This window comes from Myripristis murdjan, chromosome 6, assembly GCF_902150065.1.
Source record: "Myripristis murdjan chromosome 6, fMyrMur1.1, whole genome shotgun sequence".
In the NCBI taxonomy this organism is placed as follows: domain Eukaryota; kingdom Metazoa; phylum Chordata; class Actinopteri; order Holocentriformes; family Holocentridae; genus Myripristis; species Myripristis murdjan.
The window spans coordinates 29,427,458-29,450,762 of NC_043985.1; the positions used below are offsets into that span (position 1 = coordinate 29,427,458).

Sequence of the window (23,305 nt, forward strand, 5' to 3'; positions counted from 1 at the left end):
TAAGTAGTTAAGGACGATAAAAGAAGAAAAGACAATATTCCCTGAAGTGTCATCGAGTAATCCCCTTCAAATATAATGGGAATGTAACCTTCAACACGGTCTCACCTGGCGCTGGCTGACAATGAACACTTCTACAACCTCAAAATGTGGTTGTCCTGCGTTTCTTTGAGTGCGACTGAACACAACCACTTGTAGTCAAAGGTAATCATCCAGTGCATTGCCTCAAGCAATATATCGTCCGATGCCCATCTCTAAATTGTGTTCAAATTTCCTCCTGCCGACGCGACGCACAAAAATATACAAAACTGATTAGTGAAAACCCACTTTCTATTAAACTGCAGATAATGGAGGCTTTCAGTATGTTTCCTTCATCACAGTTCAATTATGCTTAAATGTATTGGCAACAAACAAATAACTCCAATATCGAATGACCTTGGCAGGTGTTCACTCTGAATGAATCGAGCGATATTCTTGAAGGAAGAGGCGAGTATAGTCTCCTTTCACCGCTTAATAAATCCTGACCTCAGACATCAAAGCAAGGGCATCAAGGATCTCTTTTGAGCAAGAAAATCCATTAAAAGTTTACCACTCATTACATAAACACCATCAACTTGGTTTTTTTAGTGCTCGGCAAATCTTAATGAGAATCTGAGAAAAACACTGAGCAGTTACCTGTAGTTTTTTTTTTTTTTTTTTTTTTTCTCCACAATGCTGAAGGTGCGAACCACAGCTCTCGAATCAGAACAGAAGATCACACGGAGGCAAAACGGCAACACTTTACAGCTTCCATCGTACTCGTTATTTAATTAAGCGAGGCCCTATCGCCATCATCATCACTTCATCATTAACATCGGCGAATCATCACCGTGCTTCTATCAGTCATGGTCAAGAACCCTGTGACTGATATGCACTCTGGTCTGGGACAGGCAGGTTATCATTATCCGCCAGATTGAGAGTCAGATCCCAAATTTCTCTCAAATATCTTCAACCGAGATCAGTCTTTGTCTGCCGCGTAATTACCGCGCTATGATTATCTGCCTCACAAGCACAGACCTCCAGTCTTTTTAATCAGATGATATTAAATGGGAACACCTCTCAATCGAACAATTAACACCTCATTCTTATGACCCAAGAGAGCTGTCAGTAGAAACAGCAGGCTGTCTTAAAAAAAAAAAAAAAGGTAAGGTAGAAGCAGTTACTAAATCTTTTCTGCCTTTTCATTTTCTTTGCAGTTCAGGAGCCAGGAGGCCTTTGATCGAGACACATAAGTTATAAACTCTCACAGGTTAATGGACGTCGAGGGTCTAACTCCTTGGATTTGCAGCCAAATTCAATCTATATGCTGCTAACGACAAGAGCAAGTCGTATTCTTTTGCAAATACTTCCCTTGCAAGCGGGCCATCCTACTAACTTCACATGCAAATCACAGTTAATGTCGGATCTGCTAACTATGTTGTTGCTGCTGCTGTTGCACCGACTGCAGATTTACCTCGATTGTGTTTTAATAGCTGTTTAGGTTTATATCTGAATTTACTCCTGACATAGCGCTCTCAGCACACCGCCATATGGTTTGTGTTTGGTTGGCAATACCAGTTGTTTTGCACTGTAGCCAAAATTGCATTAGCTGTAACAACAACTCGACAGATGTCTGATGTCTGTGGCTTTAATGGCTTCAATTTTAGCATTTTTTTGGCAGATTTGCATGGATTGACATTATGTGGATAACCTTTACCGACATTAACAGCGACCTCATATCACACAGCCACCAAGTTGACACCAAACATTAGAATTAATTTGCGGTTTAGAGTGCTTTTATCTGGTCATATTAATTAAATGTGATCACAGAGATGCAAACTCAAGTGAAATTCAGCCGGCGCAAATGACTTTTTGGAAGTAAAATGAAGATAAGGTTGCCAAAAGATGTAAAGATGGAAGAAAATGACCATATCTAAGGTTTTCCTTTTTGATTATATCTACAATGGACCAATAAAAATAAATAATTAGTAAGAAAAAGGAAAGAAAAAAAACGAAACAATGCAAAGCATCACGTTAACATTCGATCAAAGAAAGAGCAGATCAAGCACTCCCAGCACATTTGGGTCTAGACTAAAGCTCAAGACTGACTTTAACAATCTATCTGATGATTTACTGAGCATTTTCATCATTCCATCAATGTGATCTTAATATAATCATAACATCGCTAATTAGGAAAATGGTCCATATTCGCAACAGGACATTGCAACAGTCAGATTTTCTTTTCTTTTTTTTTTTTTTTCTTTTTCCTTTTTCCAATTAATTCTGAGTGGAGCTGTGCAAGGTCAAACTCCTCTTTGGTTTTAGGCTAATTACCACTACAGTGAACACTCATGAAGCTGACCAGGACATAACATTACTGTAGCGTATCCAAAGATTCACACAATATGCCTGCTGAGTGCTTGATTCTGTGCTTTGGACAAAATAATCATCACCATGCACATTTATAATGCAAACTCCACTTTTATTTTCCCTTAGAAAATACAACAGTGTTTCCCTTTAAAACCAAGATTCTGCCGGGGAAGAAAAGCCCTAATGAGTGAACGATGAAACCGCGTGTTTCTTACCTTTCCAATGATCCGGGGGAAGGGAGCCCTCTGGTTCTCAGTGACGATCATCGCAGGGACGATCAGGGATCGCTTGGATCTGTAGGGCAAAGTCTGACCGAGACCCAGGATATCCTGCAACATGGAGGAGAGAGGCCATTAGGGCTGCACAATTAAACAAAAATATCAGCAACATAATGGGGCCAAGTGCAATATCCAAACAAGGTGAAAAAAGAAAACATAATAAATGAAGTATTGTGGTGTTGGAGAGACGCCCTGGCCTGCAAATTGTATTCTTAAGACATTGGAACACGTTTGTTTGGTACAGACCCCTCACAAAAACCACCTCAGCATCACTTTAATAGTTTTTTTTTTTTTTTTTTTTTTTTTTTTTTTGTCGGAGTGAAAAGGAAAACTGTGATGCAAACACTCATGCTATCACACCACTGGATGGATGTTATCAGTCGTAATCATGGTCAGTAGGTCCCCTCTGCACCTTCTAGTGGGTTAAAAGGCTATTATCAACTATTCCTATCGTCAGTCTGTCTTAACCAAAACCATTACCTTAGCCATCCCCTTTTTCTGACCTTAACCATTACCTTAACCTAAGCTTAACCATCACAACAAACCCTTTCCTAACCTTAACCAAGCAACAAATGAAGGCTGACGAAAGGAGTTAAACTCATATTTCCAGTGGTTAAGCGACTGAGGATGGGAATAGACAACAACAGCCTTCTAACTTTATTGTGTATTGTTTATTGTTTATTAGGATCCCCATTAGCTTTTGTCAAGACAAAAGCTAGTTTTCCTGGGGTCCGACACAAAAAGTAAAAACATTACATAAACATTCATTTAACGATTATGCAATCACCAGTCTTCTAAATAATTAAATAAAAATAGGGAAAAAGTTCAAGTTCAAGTTCAAGATTTATTCGTCACATGCATGAATGTACAGGTACAGCAGCAGTGAAATGTGATTGCAACAACTCCGGCACTGTGCAAGTAAAAAATAGATAGAATTAACTAGTTAAAAAAATAAAGATAAAATAAATAAAATAAAGATAAAATAGAAAGTATATATAACATTCCTATATACAATGTACAACCTATGTACAATATACAACAATATACAGTAAGTACAAATAAGTCAAGTACAAATAAGGAAAAAGATACTACAAGTAAATAAAGATAGAATCAATTTGAAATAAATCAAAATCACGTACAATACATGAACTTTTTGTGCCTCTGGGGATTAGTACAGGCTTATTGCATTAAGTGTTGTTTTAACTTTTTCTTGAAATAATTATTGACCCGCTAACGTTTGATTGGTTAAGACAGATTGATGATAGGAATAGATGATAACAGCGTCTGACCTGCTCGAAGGAGTGACCTCCTACCTCAACCCTGTGGGGGCGATTATTACCTGTAACGTCCATTCAATGAACTGATAACAGTCGAATCGGGTGCAAAACGGGCATTCCCACAATGATTGCAATAGGTTTATGTTGTTGTTGTTGTTTGTTCTCAGATCATTCAGCCCTAAAAACTTTGGACCTTAACCACATCAGCCTTGCCCAGTCATGTGCAACATTACGAGGGAAAAATATTCAGCCGCTGTCCCACACCAACCCTAAAAACGGCTGGCGCCATTGTTAGCATTCATAAGTGAAACTTAACACTGCCACTTGCTGCAAGCTAAAAAGCAAGCTTTCTGCTGGCTCGGCCCATTAGTTTTACTGAGCAATGCCATATTAAAATACCACACACATACACATACACATACACGCACACACACACACATCCAGCTGCAAGCAGTTAAATATGCATTTGAGAGTATGAGAAAAATGTCAAAATGAGCTACTCCTGGAGCATCTCTCAGTGCCTGTCTTGTGCTGCAGCAGGGAGGTGTGTGTGAATAAGTGAGGGATTTCAAAAGGGCTGAGCACGTGCATCTCGCATGAAACGCTGTGTGCCACACTTGTTCTGGAGCAAGAGGAGGAGAGGAGGGGAGACTTGGCGAAAATGTGTAAACCTCTGATTTCAAGACCCTTGGCGTACAATAACTGCCTCTGCTGGATTCCCTGCAATTTAATTTAGATTCTTTAACAATAACGCTCAATAGCTTGTTTTTTTTTTCCATCCCCTGTGCTAAATGAGGGCAAGAAGGAGAAGATAAAAAAATCATGAATGAGTGCTAAAGAAAGAGAAGCAAAGATGGGAGAAGACGCAGTGAAAATGAACAAATGAAAGATGACAAGGTTTTCGCCAAGCAATTTTATTGTTCATGCAGAAGGAGGCAATCCGAAATGTTATTTTCGCTCTTGAGAACACAATAGAATAATGTAATTTCATCCTCCAACCTCCAGCTGTTGCAAACAAAGGCATGGTTGTTATAATATAGTGAGAGTGGTTTTCCACTCTCTCCTTCACTTTGTGATCACTGATGCAGTCAGGGCCCTGCTGTCGGCTTGGGTGCTGAAGAAAATTACGCCTGTCACTGACACCATGAACGCGAAGCTGCAGTGGCGGCTGCAAGCATGGAGGGGACGACCTACAACGGAGGGCAATCTGGTGACTGTCCACTCACCTGGACGCATGCCTGGTTGACTCGCACACACACACACACACACACACACACACAGACGAACACTCACAGCCATATAAAAACATGAATAGATGCAGAAAATTGCATATGCACAGTTACAAATATGCATAAATACGCATTTTATTCATGCCTGGGATGCACATTTTCAATAATGCATGACACAACTTCAAATATACATGCGCTCCTATATGTATTTGCAGCGCTAAGTGAACTGAGAGCCGGCGTTTAGTCTGAATTTTGCATTACACGTTTTGTCGCGTTTATTTCTTTGCCCTGAGTCTGCCTCTATTTATGTCTATCACGACCTACCAGTGTACTTAAACAGGCGATATTAACACTGATGCTCTGTCTTGCACCACGCGCCTATGCCCACACTCCATCACTGGCAGAATAAAAGCAGTCGCCACATAAATGGTTGAGCCAAAAGTCAAAGGGACAAAAGACAGAGGGGGGAAAAAAAATAGCAACAAGCCCAGTCGTCTGTCCCTGTGTGAAGCATCAACACGGTTCCGCTGTGAAAGAGAAAACACTGAGGTTTTTGTGATTTCATTTGCCTCGCAAATAGTCACTCCTTTGTCCTTCCTCTTTTATGGCCCACTGTGCGGCATTTTATTGACAATGTGTACGCCCGTGGTTGTGGCTGTGCGTGTGTGTGTGTGTGTGGGTGTGTGTGTGTTTACTGTTCACAGCGCTGTTCCCGGCTGACTGGGTGTCTGGCGGCGCTCTCACCCCTGTCAGGATGACGGAAAGAGAGCAGGTAGGAGGTAAAAATTGAGCCATTTGTTTACAGACGCCCAGACGCGCAGAGGGCGACGCTGCCGCCGCCGCCACCACCATCCGGAGGAGCCCAAACCTCCAAACACACACCCCTCCCTCCCCTCGCCGCCTCGCACCGCTCCAAAAGGTCGGACAGCACCACACAATGAAACGGTCGGGATAAACACAAACGGAGCAGAACAAACCAAAGGCACGCCGGGCGCTCTCAAAAACGGCCGCTCTTATCAGACCCACCGGCGAGTGACCTTCCAAATGGCGAAAGACCCCCGGACCCGGCGCGGCTAAACAGAGCGTCGCACGAGCATGAAACATTATATGACCTATTATGCGGCTAAAGAGCACAGCCGGTGCCTGTGATTGGTTTACAAGCAAGTTCACGGACTTTTACGGGGCGCCGCCTGTTAAAAACGCGGCCCGAGTGTGAAGCGCAGGGAGAACCGCGCCGATCCCATCACCCGCCGGCCTCAGCGGTGTGATCTTTGAAAAAGGAGGGGGAAGGGGAGCGTTTGAAACGGGCAGCGTGAGGTATTTTTTAGTGGTTGAATGTGGTGAGCGGTGACGGAACACGCTGTCAAATCCCAAGTTTTTACGGCGCTGAGATGCGGGCGGATACGGACCGGGAGCGACGGCGCTTTAAAACCTATCGATGCCGCGCAGGTGGATCACGGCGCCGAGGGGTATTGACGAGCTTGGCGTTCAGCTGGATACACCGAGGACAGCTCACCACGGGGGGATTCTGGGAGAGATAACTTGCACCCCCGGCTTGTTTTCCCTCTCACTTTTCTGCCTTGCTGCCTCGCCTTTCCTTCCTCTACCCTCTTCCTTATTTGTCACTTAGCTCTCTCTCTCTCTCTCTCTCCTCATCCTCCTTTCTCACTTTGCACTCTGCAGGTGTGATGAATTGCGTTCTTACCGCGCGGTGACACCCTAAGAGAAGGTAGTCATGAATCTTTAATGTGTCCTGTTCATAAATTACTGCCGCACCATCACCCCTGATTCATCCTTTATACGTTCGCTTCTCTCTCTTTCTTTCTCTCCCCCCCCGAACGATCATTAGGGCATTTTAGTGTACCGAGGTGAAAGTGTCGTGAGCAAACAGAGCTAAATCCCCGAGCACGTCACGAAGATTTGAATGTATCTGGGCAACCGGGGGGGTGAGAGCGAGAAGTGGAGGAGCCTGCAGTGTGCCTGTTTGCACGTGCATCTGTATTTGTGCATTGGCTGGGTGTTCTCTGCCTGTGTGTGTGTGTGTGTGTGTGTGTGTGTGTGTGTGTGAGGGGGCAGAGGGAGACTGATGGAGCCCGTGTCATTGACTGAGAGCAGAGTTACTGTGGCAGCAAAGTCGCGTCCTTGTCCATTCTGCCATTTTCACTCTCAATGCTATATTGAGAAGTGTCATTACTCATTCCTGACAATGTGTTGAAGACTCGGTGAGAAATAGATACGATCGCCAAGGCCGGCGTCCGCCAATGTTGACAGGGATGGCCAGATAAATTTGGATTAAACGGCCAGGATGTGCGGTGGAGGTAATGACAAAGTAAAGCGAACGCCTGGGTAAATGAGTACGCCGGCTTGTGTTGAGATCGATTGTGTTTTTTTTTTTAACTTGGTTTTGCATCAGTTTTCTACATGAAAATAAAAGACGTGAAACAGCTGCATGTCACCGATATGCATCGTATTCGTCAAAGCACTTTTCATGTCAGGAACCTCTAAAAAAAAAACAAGACACAAGATTCCTGTTTCAAACCAAACTCATCAGGAGAAAGAAACGAAGAAGGACTTGCTGCACTTAGGTGGATTTATCAAGCATCTGCACTTAATTACCTCATTAGATTTTGTTTTGAACACTCTCTATTCTCTACCACATTTCAAAATTATACTTTTCTTCTCCACTATATAACAGTGTGACTGATACAAGACAAATATAAGACGCTCATCAACAATATATGACCAGTGATCCATGGATCCTTGGATGGATGGATGGATGGATGGATGGATGGATGATCAGGGTATGAAAAATCACATCTGCAAAGAGGCAGGCATGCAACATACAACACTATAGTCTCCTGTTACATCAGGGCATGGGTCTTTAACCCTATAAAGCCTGAACTATGAAAGAATTGGCAGAAAATTTCTTTTTTTTTTTTTAAATTGAACCCTTTATTTAGTTCTACAACAAAATATATATATAAAAAATAAAAAATGAAAAAATATGTTATTACACAACCTTTCTGTTGTATGATATATGATATGTACCAATGGTATGGTCCAGGGTGAACAGGGGAAGTGTTCAAAGGTACACAACAGTATTTTGGTCAAGTATTGATTAAACTGAAAACAAAAAACGGAATTGAAAATGTGTATCATATATGATACAAATGGCTTTAGAGGGTTAAGCCTGCTCTCAGTGCAAGTAAATTTTAGAACTGATTTTTAAAGTTTCACTGATCAACCTTAAGGCTCACGTTGGATTAGCACCTGGCTACATCCCTGACCTTTTAATCCCCTAAAATCCAGTCTGAAACAAAGTGTGATTGGGCCTCCTCAGTCAGGGCATAATGGAGCATTATGGAGCGAGCAGCCCGAGGAGATCAGACAGGCTTTCTCATGTCCGCTTTTAAATCACTCCTAACTTACTTTTCTTTAGCTTTTATGTTTAGATTGACCGATTGATCATCACATATCTATATCATCACTACTGTTCTGAGAGGCCTAACCTTCTTCTGAAAAGTGCTATGATTAAGAACAATAACATATATTTAGTAGTAGAATAAGCATTTCTGTAGGCAGCATCTCTCCATCATAATTTTGACAAATCATCATTATACACAGAGGGTCCCATTCAAACTAAAATTCCAGTTCTCCGAGCTGCCTCTGGTTGTGGAACATATGAAAACAACTAATCACCTCAAGGAAGCGTTGTGATCAATGTCCAATCATGTCGTGTGCACCGTTGCATGTGCATGGTCACTTCCCCTCCCCAAAACACTCCACCTATCTTACCTTAGCCATAGAAATTAATCGCATATGTGCGATGAGCGCGAGTGTGCAAGTGAATGGAAGGAGGACTTGGACGAGGTGCTGAGTCTCAGGTGAGCGCTGCTGGAGCTCAAACAGTCTGTCCACGCCCTAAAGTTACCCACACGTGGTTTGGGTTTAGGCACAAAAATGGAAAGTGGACTCAGTCCTGGTCACACATGAAAGGAGAACTCTGAACTTGGGTCTCGGACGTGAAGGTGCTCTGGCTTGAACGCCCATCGTTGACCTTGACCGCCTCCCTTCATGGACTTTCTCACTCTTTACACTCCACCACCATCCCCTGCGTCTCTTACTACTGCCAAATGATGCCTTTGGATGCCTTTTGCAGCGGTATCAGCAGCGACAGAGCCGTGACCAAGCTGCTGTGTTCGGCGCCCTGGGAATGAGAATGGGCCGACCCGTGAGAGGGCAATGTGAGGACCAAAACAATACAGATGCAGTGGGACCGATCCCAGCGTACAGTGAAGCATTTCTATCTTGATGGAAGAGGAAGCGGTCCACATCAGGATGAAACGGTCATGACTGATCGCTAACTGCTAGCGGCTGAGCAGGAAAATGATGTGACCCTCGTGCAACGGCTGGTTTAAGTCACCGGACCTCAGCCCAGCTGAAACATGACACCAGGCTCTGTAGGTGAGACAGCTGTTTCCATCGTGATAATGAAAACCCCATTAGATGCACTTGTACAATCAATATCAAAATGTTAAAACAGTTCCAGTGGGTTGTATTTCCCAGATGTCCGTTTACCATATTTCATGTTCATGTTCACTTATTTTGCTGTTTCCCAATAGTGAGATAAAGCATTTTCCTATTTAATTATACAAAGAATTAGATTTATTTTATTTTTCTTTAAGATAAGATATTCCTTTATTAGTCCCACAGTGGGGAAATTTCAAGCATTACAGCAGCAAAGTGGATTGCAAAATATGAAGCATCATTTACATTATAAACAGTAAACATAATAAATAGCAAAAAGCAATATAAACACTATAAACAAGGAATATAGAAAAAAAAAAATAGAAATATGAACAATTTAAACAACAGAAGAAAAATAACCTAAACCTTTATTTTATTTAACCAAGAAGTCCCTTGAGGTTGAAGGGAGGCCTGGCCATGGCAGCACACCAGCTCCCGTGTAAATAAATAAAAGGCGTGTGTCACTGGTTTTGTAAATTACCACGAAGTTAAGACTTTTCTCTCCAGTGTCGACTCACTCCCACGCATAAAAGCTCCCAGAATATAAATAAATAAGTGAGTGCGTTGCGTAAGTTATCGGATAAATTAAACAATCGCCGGGGAAAGATGGAGAATGAGGAGGAAATAATGCAGAAGACAGTCGACAGACAAAGGCAGTAAACAGAATTAACAAATGACAGCTACAGAGCAAGCAAAAGAGAGATAGAGACCGAGTGGGATGGAGATAGAAAGAGAGGGAGATTATTTGTGTTGTGTTGTATAATGTGAGCTGTTGTGCTGCGGTAGCAAGATGTCACATCTTAGTCATCCCCAGAAAGCCTTACCGACACTGAAAGCCTAGCGAGAGAAAAATCCATTTGCCAATGCAGGATGAGGATTTTGCTCAGGATGCAATATTACATTTCATTCAGTGTACAAAAATGGATGAAACATAACAAAAGCAAAATAAATAGGCTTTTGGACTCAGATTATTTTGCCTCTTATCAGTTGTTACATTTGAATGGTGCCTGTTTATGCCCCCTGAAGGCTAGAAAATGCCCTGTTGTTCTGCATAACATTACCAAAACAACACAGAATAATACACACAAAAAGTCCATATCTTGGGTGCATGCATTTGTTAAATTGAAATGCATTCTTCCATTAATTCACATATTGATCGGCGGCGAAACGGGGGAATAAATTACTCTTTGAATTCGGAGTTTCGCTCATAATAGAAATCATTCATCAGCTGCTTCGCTCCCTCCGGGCCTGTGTTACACCAAACTAACAGCCCACACCGAGGAATTAAAAACGGATTCTCTCCACCTTCGCTCACAGCACTTATCAATTATCGCCAGCCAATATTTCCTGCCACGTTACCATTTGTTATACCAATAAATTCACCCTGGGATGTTTCCGCTCAGCATTATGGTGGAAACAAAAGAGGGGCTCGGGCAAATACAAACTCCGACTCTGACAGGAGCATAACAAAGAGATTTAAATGTGAAAAAAAGTGCTGATGTGGGAACTCAGCGCGGCTCTTTGGTGGAGAAAATGAAAAACGGGGAACAAACATCAAGGCGGCTCGACTATCCACTCTGAGGCGACGGTCTCAGAGCGGGGATTTAAAGCTCAGAATCACAAAGTGGACAGCGTTGTCGGTCGAGAGCCGCGCCGCAGCACCTGACTTACCGAAACGAGCTTTTGAAGGATCACTGAGCCATTTTAAGGCCATTAAAATGGGTCACATGCTTAAAAAAAAAAATCTAAATTTGTCATGATTTATCTATGTGTCACATGAGACATAGGCTCAGTGTATGGTAGGTTCAGAATGAGCTATTTGAACCCACATAAGACAGCTGTTCTCGCCGTGTTCGCCGCCATGTTGGTACTTTACATCGCAGTGACACTAGCATATTTGCTCAATTAGATTAAATGCGCATTAAAAACGCCATTTACCCACATTTTAAATGTGAAATAATGTTTTAAACCCCTCTCTGAAGCATTTATCCAGAGTTGTGGATATGATGGGTCAGTGCGTTTGAACCAGTTCCCTCTCACTTTCTGTTTTGCAAACTCTTTAATCGCTCGTTTTGTCCTCGGACATGTTGTTCTGTTATTGTCTTGTGAACGTAAAGCAGCCGTCACGGCACCACGCCGCTGTGATTGGTGGGAATTTTTACAAAAAAATGTATAGCACAGGCGCTGACTCGTTCTGATCCTCTAGGCGGTGTGAATCATATATCTGATTATGTTTATCATCAAAATCATGCAACCACTTTTTTCCATATTCATGTATATTCTATGTTCATATTTTGTTTTGAGAGCTTCTGCTGATGTCGAGCTCACTGTAATTTGGCACTGTAATTTTGTACATTTGTAATCTAGGAAATGTTATTGCTTTTGTCACTGCTTCTGTATCCGCACAGATTAGAGCTACATGCATGCCTTGGTGTAATTGATTATTTTTAACTACGTATTGTAGATGCTTGTGTAGAAAGGCCCAACCAGGGACTGGGGTCGCAAACTAGCCTCGGCTGTAAACCCCTTATACAAAGCAACGGTTTCATGTTTTATAACTTGATACACTGTTTTTTGTATTGTCCCTGTTAAATAAAATAAAATAAATAAAAATAAAAACTGTTGGTGTCGGTCTCTGTTGGTGTGCAGAAAGCAGACAGACTCCCCGGCTACACTTTATTTTGTTTGCAGTCGTGGTGAAACTGCTGTGTTTGGCAAACTGAGTTACACTTTTCTGAGTTACACTCACTCCTTTGTATCTAAGGACCTAACAAGGAGGCGGGAAGGCCTTGTTTTCTGCTCGGCAACAGTCCCAACCGTCCAAAATTTAACAGAGCCTAATGATTTGTGATGATAAGTAACCAGGAGGTATAAAGACTTTCCTCACATTCTTTGAATCACCAGCAACTTTGACTGTGACGGTGTATTGCTTTTTTTCCATAATGCAATATTAAAGTGCAAAGTACACACTGCATTGTTGCACATCACTGCCATCGTCCTGTACATAGTTGTGATAGTGCTTTGTTTGTTTACTTGTTTATTTTTTTCTCGCCCTTTCTGTTTTCTCTTTTGTTACTTTGCACTGTTTACTCGTCTGTTTGCACTGTTTAGTTGTCTACTTGCTAATTTTACTGTCTTTTTCTGTTTTCTCTTTTGTTATTTTGCACTGTTTACTTGTCTACTTGTTTATTTTATCATCTTTTTCTGTTTTCTCTTTTGTTATTTAATTTATGTAAATTAGCAAAGTTTTCCGGAGTCAAATTCCTTGTATGTGAACGCATACTTGGCCAATAAAGCCGATTCTGATTCTGATTCCGAACTACAACTATTTCAGCTGTTCTCTCCTTTCTTAAAGAATCCCTTCCCCGCAGACGGACAGCTCGCAAGATGTAAACAAAACCAACATGAGACGATATTTGAAAGATGCTGCACCGGTTGATAAATTGTTGAATAAAACATCACAAAGGGAGCACCGGTCAGCCCTTACGTGCATCTCCCTTCTTCGATCCGATCCATTACTGTAAGATCTCCTTAATGGTTTTAACCAAGCACAGTAACAATATGAGATGGACACACTGCCAATAAAACCACCGAGGGGCAGTGCATAAGGTCTGGCTGGAGAAAAAAACAAAAAAAAAACATGACATAACTCGACTTGATTCACTTTGTTTATTCTGATCTAAACAATAAAGTGTAGTTAATCACAAGTTAGTTTATGTTGGGCTTGAGATCTTTCATTTTGAAAGGGAAATAGAAGAGAGAGTTGTGTTGAGTGTGGAGCAAAACAAAGAGCGAGTTCAAATCTTTTCCTCCCATTCAGGCTGGACCCGGGATGCGGTGGCTGTGATGAGCAGGGGGGGTTTACCCGCTATTTTATTTACCACTGCGGCCCTGGTTATGTGACTCATGTATGATTCCTACATCTCTGGGACATCAGAGATGACTGACAGTGTCCCCGTCAAATGGGCCGGCGAGGGCAGCGTTGAGATTCAGACGCGTACACAGTGACGCTGGCGGAGCACAAAGAAACCTCACTGTAAATTCATCGAGCGCTCCTTTTTTTAAATATGCCACGTTAGTTACAGATTCCTCAGAAGTCGCTGCCTTTGTGAACAGATATGTCTGACGGGCCGCTGGAGATGGTGGAGAAGCAGGGGGAGATCCGACATCAGAAAGCTGCGAGCGATATGGACGACAGAATGTGGATGGAGAGATAAACAATAGATTCTTTTTTTTTTTCCTTTTTCCCATCCCTCTTTCCCTCTCCTGATGAGCCGAGCCCCAAGGAGCTCAAGGAGTTTCCGCAGATTAATTGATAGTGAAATAATGAGAGCTTTTAACCGCCATGCCTCAGCAGAGGAGCCTCTCTCACACGCTTCTATTAGCTTTCGTAACGTGTCCCGTTCTCTGCCCGGCTCTCCTCCGACAGTCTTTTTTGTCCCTACCTCCTTTCTCCAGCCTTTGCCTAATTCATGAGCTTCATGATTGTGTGTGTGTTCTCTGCAATTAAGTCTACTGTTAAGAGAGACCGAGACATTAAAATGGCAGTACACAGAAAAGAGAGAGCACGTGATCTGGGGTATTAAGCTGCCCTGGCACCGCATCATGACATCTCACATACAAGAAATCATTTTTTTTAAAAAGTTCATCATGGCCATATATCTCCCCTGGAAACAAAATATACTCTATGTCCCTCTTCCATTGTATTTCAGTGCTGTGGGAATGATACTGTATTTAGCAACTATCCATTTAGTTTCTTTGGATAAAGAGTGACATTGCACATTGCATATGAATAAATGATTATCCTTCTAAGTGGTTGATAGCCAATCTCAATATGTATGAATCCTTTTTAATTATACTGAATTATGCACCAAAGTGACAAAAACTGAAACTGGACTGCAATAATTAGATGAATTTTCCAATTTAATTAAAAGTAAATACACTGAGAAGTTAAATGTGCCGTGGAAGTAGTCCATAAACACAGAGTGTGTCATGCAAGCACACACACACACACACACAAAGTGGAAGTACCATACGGTCACATTAGTCACTAGAAACTCCCCTTGCCACACACATGACTTGCCAAAAGACTAATTCACTTATACCCTCCACGGCTCGCCAGGGCAGCACCCATGGACTAGCTAAACCAAATAAACAACTGTGAGCGGCGTAAACAAACGGAAGCCAAATGACGCCATGAAGGAGATGGAGACATTCATTAGGCTCCGGGCTGGAGGAGCGGCATCGGCAGGACGCCGAGGCCTGCAGCAGGGAAGACAGATGATCTGTGAGAGCTGCAGGGAACACCTACTGCACCGGCGGTCCCTGGAAACTCCTTCTAATCAAGTTCGTGGTTCAGGATCGAAAGGAGGGGGGAGTGAGGTGTATGGAGGACAGGACGGGGGGGGGGACGGGGAATGGTGTTTGTTCTGGTGTACGGGCATTTATTTGTAAAGCCGCCAGTATACCGGTGGAAGGACACGACTGTGGAAAAATAATGTAGCCGTGCATTGGCTCCGGGCGCTGCAGTGGGCGCAGGCTCGCCGGGTGAACTAGTTGAATTCTTCACACATCAGCCCCCAGCGTGAGTCTGTCTGCAGCTCATCTGAAACATCACATTTACTTGTGCTGCCTGACGGAAAAAAAAAAAAAAAAAAAAAAAACACATCTCCTTTCTTCCTTCCACTGTCTTTGTTTACATCTTCACGCTGAACTCATTTAAACTCTTTGCACAGGCTCGGCCCACTGGCACATTTTCATTTATAGGGCCATTGCAAGGCATTCACTTATAAGGCCACCGCATGGAACCACAGAGTCTCAAGCTATAATGAAGGGCAGGAAAGATCATTGTGTGATTTTAATAGTAATGCTCATATCCCTGCTCCTTTTTGTTGTTTTTTTTCTTTTTATTTTCTGTTACTTACACCTTTAATTAGTCTTGAGTTGAAACTAATTGTGATGTATTCTGTTGCCCCGTTGGCCGGGTCATCCTTGTGAAACTGAGCTCAATTAGATTTTACCAGACATCCCCATCTGCTTTTTCTTTGTCTTTTCATTTTTGTCGGCACAAAAAAACAATCAAACTGCTTTAAAGTCTCTGTGCCCAGCTGCTCCTTGGACACAGCGATTGTTATTTTGATGACCACCATTTCCATTTCCCTTCAGCTTACAGTTACGACTTTCATCTTCGTGTCTTCCCACGAGGACGAAGCATAAACAAGCAGAGGTCTAGACTAGAGTTCTCATCGGGCCTGAAAATTAAGACCCGACCCGACCCGGGCCAGACTGGGCCAGCCCGAGGCCCGACCCGACCCGACTAATTAGCCGAACTTTAGGCCCGACAGCCCGATAAAGCCCGGAAAAAAAAAAAAAAAAAAAAAAAAAAAAATCGCCAAATTCGCCATTATTTAGCAGAGCCGGTCGGCCGCGGCACCGGGGCACCATCAGTCAGTATCAGGCGGGCCGGCCGCGGCACCGGCCAGCATCAGGCAACTCACCTTTCAGATCCGGCAGATCTGACGGGTGGGCGCGGTATCGGACGGTGCCGCGGTCGGCCCGCCTGATGCCGACTGATGGTGCCGCGGTCGGCCCGCCTGATGCCGACTGATGGTGCCGCGGCATGTGCGGGTCAATACGGTAGTCTAGAAAACTGGAGGTTTTTTTTTTTTTTTTCTCGTGCGCCCCCAAGTAGATTGCGCCCTGGGCAGTTGCACTGCCCATAGCAAAAACCGTCCCTGCTGCCGAGTGTGCCAGCACAGCGGGATACTGCTGCAACTCTCTCTCACTTGTTTGCGCTGCGCTCGCACAGCTGGTTGTCTGTCTGTCACTGAAAGTTTAGCCTCCAAATCCAATCCAGTCTCTCACTCTCTCCACCAGTCACATAAAAATGAAACGTCATAATCAATAACAGAACACATAGCCTAATTCTATTTTTTTATTAAAAAAAAAAAAAAATCTCCCACAGAACCCGAAGCCCGACCCGACCCGCCCAATTCACGTAAATTTTAGGCCCGACCCGACCCGACCCGAAAATGTCGGGTCAGGTCGGGTCGGGTCGGGTTCGGGCAGAATATGAGAACTCTAGTCTAGACTGCGTTTATATTTCGGGAATGTTCATGGCTTCATCGCGGGCGCAATCTCTACTCACCCTGAGCGCGTGAGACGACTGGGCTGGCGGTCCGGCGACGTCCACCTGCGCCATGTCGTCTGCGTGTGCGCTGAGCCCGTGGACGAACAGGATCGGCCCGCTGTATAGGACGTCCTGCCGGGGGACCAAATTCAGATCCCCGTCGACGTGGAAGCTGGGGTCCGACACCTCGAACGTCAAGCCTTCGTTGCCCGCACAGTCGTCAAACTCGACTGGAAGAAATGGACAGAACGGACAGATGTTACTCCCCCCCAAAAAAAACAGCAGAAACATTGAGAAAAATGTCGGCGAGATAAAACACAGGGAAAGACAGCGATGCTCACTGCAGCATAAATACACTGTAGGGCACAGAACTTTGAGCGAGCCAAGAGATCCACAAAGTCAAAGCGCAGTAATTCTCAGATATAAACTCAGACAGATGCCCCGAAGAAAGAGCCTGTCCTCGAGGGCTCCGTGAGCTGCAGCACAATAAAAATTAGTGATCTCTGTTCACACATCGTTATATTTATGACTCGCTGCGTCACACGCCGAGCGCCGTAGCCCTCGTCGTTTGTCTGATTTGCTTTTTATACGACTGTTGCCTTTGCTAAAGAGAATGCACAGGCGAGCGTTTTTGTGATGGAGGAAAGTGGTGAGGTAGTGAGTGGTAGAGAGGGAAAGGAAAAGTGTCACCTTTGAGTATACGTGTGCACGTGCGGAGTGAGCATGCGGGCACGTGCACGAGTGAGCCTGTCTTGTCTGACGGAGGGAGATACCGCCAAGGACTCCACCAGGGTTTATCCCTTCTGATCGTGTTCATCCTCTCTTTATCTCTCTCACACACTCCCCTCGGTGTCGTGACATGATCCCCATGTCCTCCCCCACCCTCAGTCCCTGACAATCCCCCCCCTCCCTCATCCTTCACCTCTGCTTTACCTCCATCCCCCATGATGCTTCCTACTGTTTTGGATCCTAGAGAGAGTTACCAGAGGAAGTCTGCACGTGTACCGAATGTATGCATGTTTGTGTGTGAGAGTGCATACGTGGACATGTGTTATTGATCAGCAGGGCTGGTACAACAGAAACCACAAGGCAAATCTCTCAGCATCGGAGTCAAAGTGCACATTTCACACCTCATTTTTTTTTGCTTCAGACATATGGTGGCTTATATAACGCTTCATTATTTCATTTCAGATTCTGTTTGAGATCAGGATTGCTTGGAAAGATGATGTGCGGGACTTTCCACACGGCCATTAATATTAATGCAACAACATGTTCCTGGACCGGGATGTTGTGTGTGTTTGTTTCCTTGCAGCCAAGACACCAAGTAGTGGTTAGTTCATCGTGAAAACAGTAAAAAAAAAAAAAAAAAAAAAAATCTGGTTAAGGGAGACAGACTTTCGTTCCTCCACGATGCCTCGGCTTGCCTGTCAAGACAATGTCCTACATGATTCATCAATTATGGATGAGATCCTCTCTGCTTAACATAAGGCGGAAAACTGCAGCAGCTCATAGCCAGCTGAAGGAATTCCTCTCAGAAGATCTGTAAGTCTCTCATCTATATGCTTGGTTCACATTGGGGACTAGAGCCGTCTTTCTGAGGAAGAAATGGGTTTAGATCTGAGCCCACATTTATCAAGCTTCTCAGAGCGGCTGATTCGGGATCAGCATCGCCTCTTTGAAGATACTCGATAAAAATCAGCTCCAGTCCGCAGAGCACGGGCTGCGGACCTGCATCACTGAACCAGCCCTCCCTTAAAATAATGTGACATCCCAAGAGAAATGAACCAAATGTGATTTTGGGACATGTGATTTAAGTAGTTCCCATGTGAAAACACAAAGTGAAAAACACGTGTTCCAAAATCACATGTAGTTTACTTCACATGTGACCGTCAGGTTTTTCCGAGTGTGGGAATTCTAGTTCAGAATCGAGTCTCATGTGAAAATGCTAATTCCACATAAGTTTATGTGAATGATGTGGAAAATTTCAGTCATGTGAAGACTATAAATCACATGTGAAAAGTTCAAGTTCACATGTGAAATGTACATTCTGACATATAAATACACATATGTCACATGTGTCATTTTCATAAGGGCTGGCTTACTGTATTCGAAGTTGAAATGTCACATGTGAAATGTGTGTATTTATATGTGAAAATGTACATTTCACATGTGAACTTTAACTTTTCACATGTGATTTGCTTTTCAATTGTGATTTATAGTCTCCACATGTGCAAATATCTAGTTCACATGTAACACTTATCTTTTCACATGTGAAGACTATAAATCACAAGTTTGCATGTGAAAAGTTCAAGTTCACATGTGAAATGTACATTTTCACATATAAATACACACATTTCACATGTGACATTTTCATAAGGGCTGGCTTACTGTATTATAAGTTGAAATGTCACATATGAAATATGTGTATTTACACGTGAAATGTACATTTCACATGCGAACTTGAACTTTTCACATGTGATTTGCTTTTCAATTGTGATTTATAGCCTTCACAAGTGAAAAGATAAATATCACATGTGAACTAGATATTTGTACATGTGAAGACTATAAATCACAATTGAAAAGCAAATCACATGTGAAAAGTTCAAGTTCACATGTGAAATGTAAATTTTCACATATAAATACACGTATTTCACATGACATTTTCATGAGGGCTGGCTTACTGTATTAGAAGTTGAAACATGAAACGTGATTTGAATTATTGCCATACACATGCAGTGTGTCATGCACGAGCAGTAATAAACACACAACCAACTGGCATCTGATTGGTGAGACATTTCTACTGTCAGTCTAACAAGCAAAGGTGTCACTGGAGATGGCAGCCCAATTTGAGGAGCTATTCTGATCCGACCATACAAAACTGTTGTGTGTGCAAATCAGCCAGCGAGTTATTTGTATCTTGTTAAGCTCTAAATACGTTTTATTTGCCATAAATTCCTTTGGGTATTCTACTGCTAAAAATGTGATACACAAAATATATAATATGTCATGGCTGGATAGACAGATCGATTGATTGCTGCATTTCCAAAACTCGTACTTTTACTCCTCCTCATCATGTTGCTGGCCAGTGTGCTCACATTCCCCATGACGATAGAGGGGATAGCAGCTTTATATTGTTGTTTTTACGCCTGCTCTGCACCCCGTCTCCGCCTCCAAAGCTGTTTTCGGCACTTCCAGCCTCTCCCTGCTCTTGTAGCGCTGTCAGCTGGTCCCATGTGAAAACAACGCTGCTTGTAGCCGTGCACGCGTTGCCTCGAGCCAGGAGAAGTGCTCCAGCAACAACAACAACAACAACAACAAAAAAAGAAACAAGTACAACCTTCAACCACCAACTCGTATCCTTGGTTGTTATGTCCAAAGATGATGAAAAATTAATAAAAAATGATAAAAACACATTAAGAAATGGTAAATTAAAGGCACGCAGGCACACACCGGCGTTGCCACAAGAGGGTGCCACTAGCACAGCGCCATGGAAACAACACAAGTTAATACGATATGGTTGTTCGACACAATAAGCTGCTGCTAATGTAGCAACAACAACAATAATAATGATATTAATTATAATAATGTACTCTGAAGATTGTTATATAGGCGGACAGGCAGTACAATCATATCATGTGTTTGCCATGTTTCGTGACAATGCCCGGTTTGTATGGGATTATGACCCATGTGTACAACATTCAAACTGCATATGTGGCATACGTTTTCCACTGATTGCTTTCTAATCTTGGGGATGAACAGTGGACTAAGCATCACAACCCTCAGTGGATTTGGGCCTTAATGACTGATGGTCCTAATGAATGCAGATTACCAAGCAGCGGGGGTAAAGCCGTGATTCTATTTAAGTACAATGGCCACCCACTGCTATAATTAACACCTATTGTTCCACTGCTGGGAATGCTGTGACTGGTATTGTTCATGTTTCTCATAAAAGGGAGATGCCGCGTAGCTGGGTTTTGTCACAAGGCAAAGAGTCTACCTACTCTGCTTTTACGCATCGGCTGCCTGTCCTTCTGTCAACATGCAGCATAGCTACAGCACACACACACACACACACACACACACACACAAACCCTGCTGTGCAGAAACTATGGGTTTGTGCCTGACCTGAACTTGCCTCCGATGGTCCGCCCACATCTCCCATCACCTCAGGACCAAGTGAAATTGGAAAAGTCCATGGTTAGCACCGCATGACTATAAAATCAATACGACTCAAATCTATCAAAGCACTCATCCAGTGCACTTAACCTTTGCAACTGTTTAGTGTGGCTTCTTTTATCTCTCTGGCTACAGACATTTTAAAATCTTCCCCCTGGACACAATCGTCTTGTGCCAGCTGGAAGAGGAGAAGAGGAGGGAAGAGGTGTGGAGAATAGAGAAGGGGAGAGGAGATGAAAGGAGAGGGAAGGAAAATAAGGAAAATAAAGGAGAAAAGGAAAGGAAAGGAAAGGAAAGGAAAGGAGATGAAAAGAAAGGAAATGAAACAAGAAAAGGAGAGTCAAAGGAAAGGAACCAATAATATCACAACATGCAAAAGAGGAAAGGAAAGGAAAGGAAAGGAAAGGAAAGCAGAATGTGAAAAGAAAGGAAAGGAAACAAGAAACGAAAGGTGAGGAAAGTACAAGAAAGGGAAAGGAAGGGAGATAAAAAGGATGGAAAGGAAAGGAAAGGAAAGGAAAGGAAAGGAAAGGAAAGGGGATGAAAAGAAAGGAAAAGCAAACAAGAAAAGCAAAGGTAAGGAAAGTCAAATGAAAGGAACCAATAATATCAAAACATGCAAAAGAAGAAAGGAAAGGAAAGGAAAAGCAGAACATTAAAGGAAAGGAAGCAAGAAAGGGAGGGGAGGAAAGTACAAGAGAGGGAAAGGAAAGGAAAGGACAAAAGGAACAAGGAAGGAGAGGAAACAGGAAAAAGGAAAGGAAAGGAAAGGGTGGAAAAGAAAAGGAAACAAGAAAAAGGAAAGGGAAGGGAAGTCAAAGAAAAAGGAGAAGAGCCAAGAATATCACAAGATGGGGAAAAGGAACGGAAAGGAAAAGGAAAAGAGAACAAGACAATGGAAGGAGAGGAGAAGCTACAATGGATGCTGAGGGAGAGCTTGAAAGTCAACAACCTACTCTCCAGGGAAACAAGGCTCCATCTCAATATTCAACTCTCACTTCTAAGCCAAAGCATGAAAGATGTGTTCATTTCCATTCCCATTACAAGCCTCAGATTTATTTCAATAACATGGGCGCGCTCTTTATAGCCTGCAAATTGCAGCGCCAAACAGTGTCAGTGGCATTTCAAAGGCAGCCAGGGAGTGTTTGATGGTATTCTAATGTTGTCAGGTTTTGGGGGGATTTCAGAAGAGAGCATGGTGAGCGGGCGGCTTTGAAGTCAGGCGACAATGACAGAACGCAACCCACCCCGCTCTCCACCGGCGCCGCAGCCGCGCACCCTCTCTTTCTTTCTTCAGAGTGCTGGCTCAGTGTTGAAATAGCTGTGCACAACATGGATTAGGGTCGCCAAAATCCCTCACTGATGACTCAAGAGGAGTTGGGGGAGGGCTGTCGTAAGGGGGATCCATCAACTTCTCCGCCGAGTTTGACATTCAACTTCCTCTCGGGCCAAAAAAAAAAAAAAAAACTCCATCGGAGCCCGTGAATGCGTGGCAAATGTTCCAGAAAGTTGGTCATTAAGGGCCGGGGTTATTTCGAGCTCAGATCGCTTATTTCCACCAGCATTCTTGGCACACCGTCTCAAAGTTGTCTCTTACAGTTTTTTTTCAATTGTTTTTTCCAGTCTAATGAAACTGGGATCCACTTTGTCGTCATCTTCACCTCCAAACCACAGCAGAAGTTTTCTGTTGCAAATGTGTTCATACCTTTTCATTGGATTCACACATGTTTCAGGCTCTTTTGCACAACATTTCTCACATGTGTCATTTACATCATGGCCCTGACTCCATCGACGTCACTGTGGTAGTCAAAAGCAAAACATCTGCTCACAGCTGATAGAAATAACCTGCATCACTGTGAAATCACCTGTGCACCTGCATCACTACCCTTTCCACCAATTACCATTCACCAATCAGTCAGTATGCACCTAAAAAAATGGACCTATACATTGTATTCTGTATTCTCAACTCAGTTTTTCTGTGTAATACTGTATGTGAATTACAGTATTTCAATTTTTGCCATCAATACAGTAAATTTTCACTTCAGAATCTTTCTAAGCTTGGATGCAGTTCTTTACTGTAAGTTCACATTTGAATGTGCAGCACACAGGAGAACCTTGTTCAAACTGACAGCTGTATTTTGTATTCTGCTGTCAGCTGTGTTACAGTACAGTAGAGCTGACTGAAGGAATCTACTCATTTGGGCATAAGTTGAGTTGTTTGAGGGAAATATTGGCTTTTGCTACTTGCTTTACAATATGTAACTATGTAAATTGTCAAAAAATATGACTGCAATACACACAGGA

At 43.0% G+C, this 23,305-nt stretch overlaps 1 protein-coding gene across 1 annotated transcript in view; it reads right to left on the bottom strand.

The window, feature by feature from the left end:
- The window catches only part of cdh13 (cadherin 13, H-cadherin (heart)), a 278,706-nt gene extending 260,935 nt beyond the window's left edge, over nt 1-17,771 (bottom strand). The window contains exons 1-3 of the mRNA XM_030054250.1: nt 17,759-17,771; nt 16,844-17,055; nt 2,601-2,714 (exon numbers count right to left, since the gene is read on the bottom strand). Coding sequence (XP_029910110.1) covers nt 2,601-2,714; nt 16,844-17,055; nt 17,759-17,771 — 339 coding nt within the window. The remainder of the gene's footprint in view (nt 1-2,600; nt 2,715-16,843; nt 17,056-17,758) is intronic.
- Nucleotides 17,772-23,305: the final 5,534 nt, after the last annotated feature.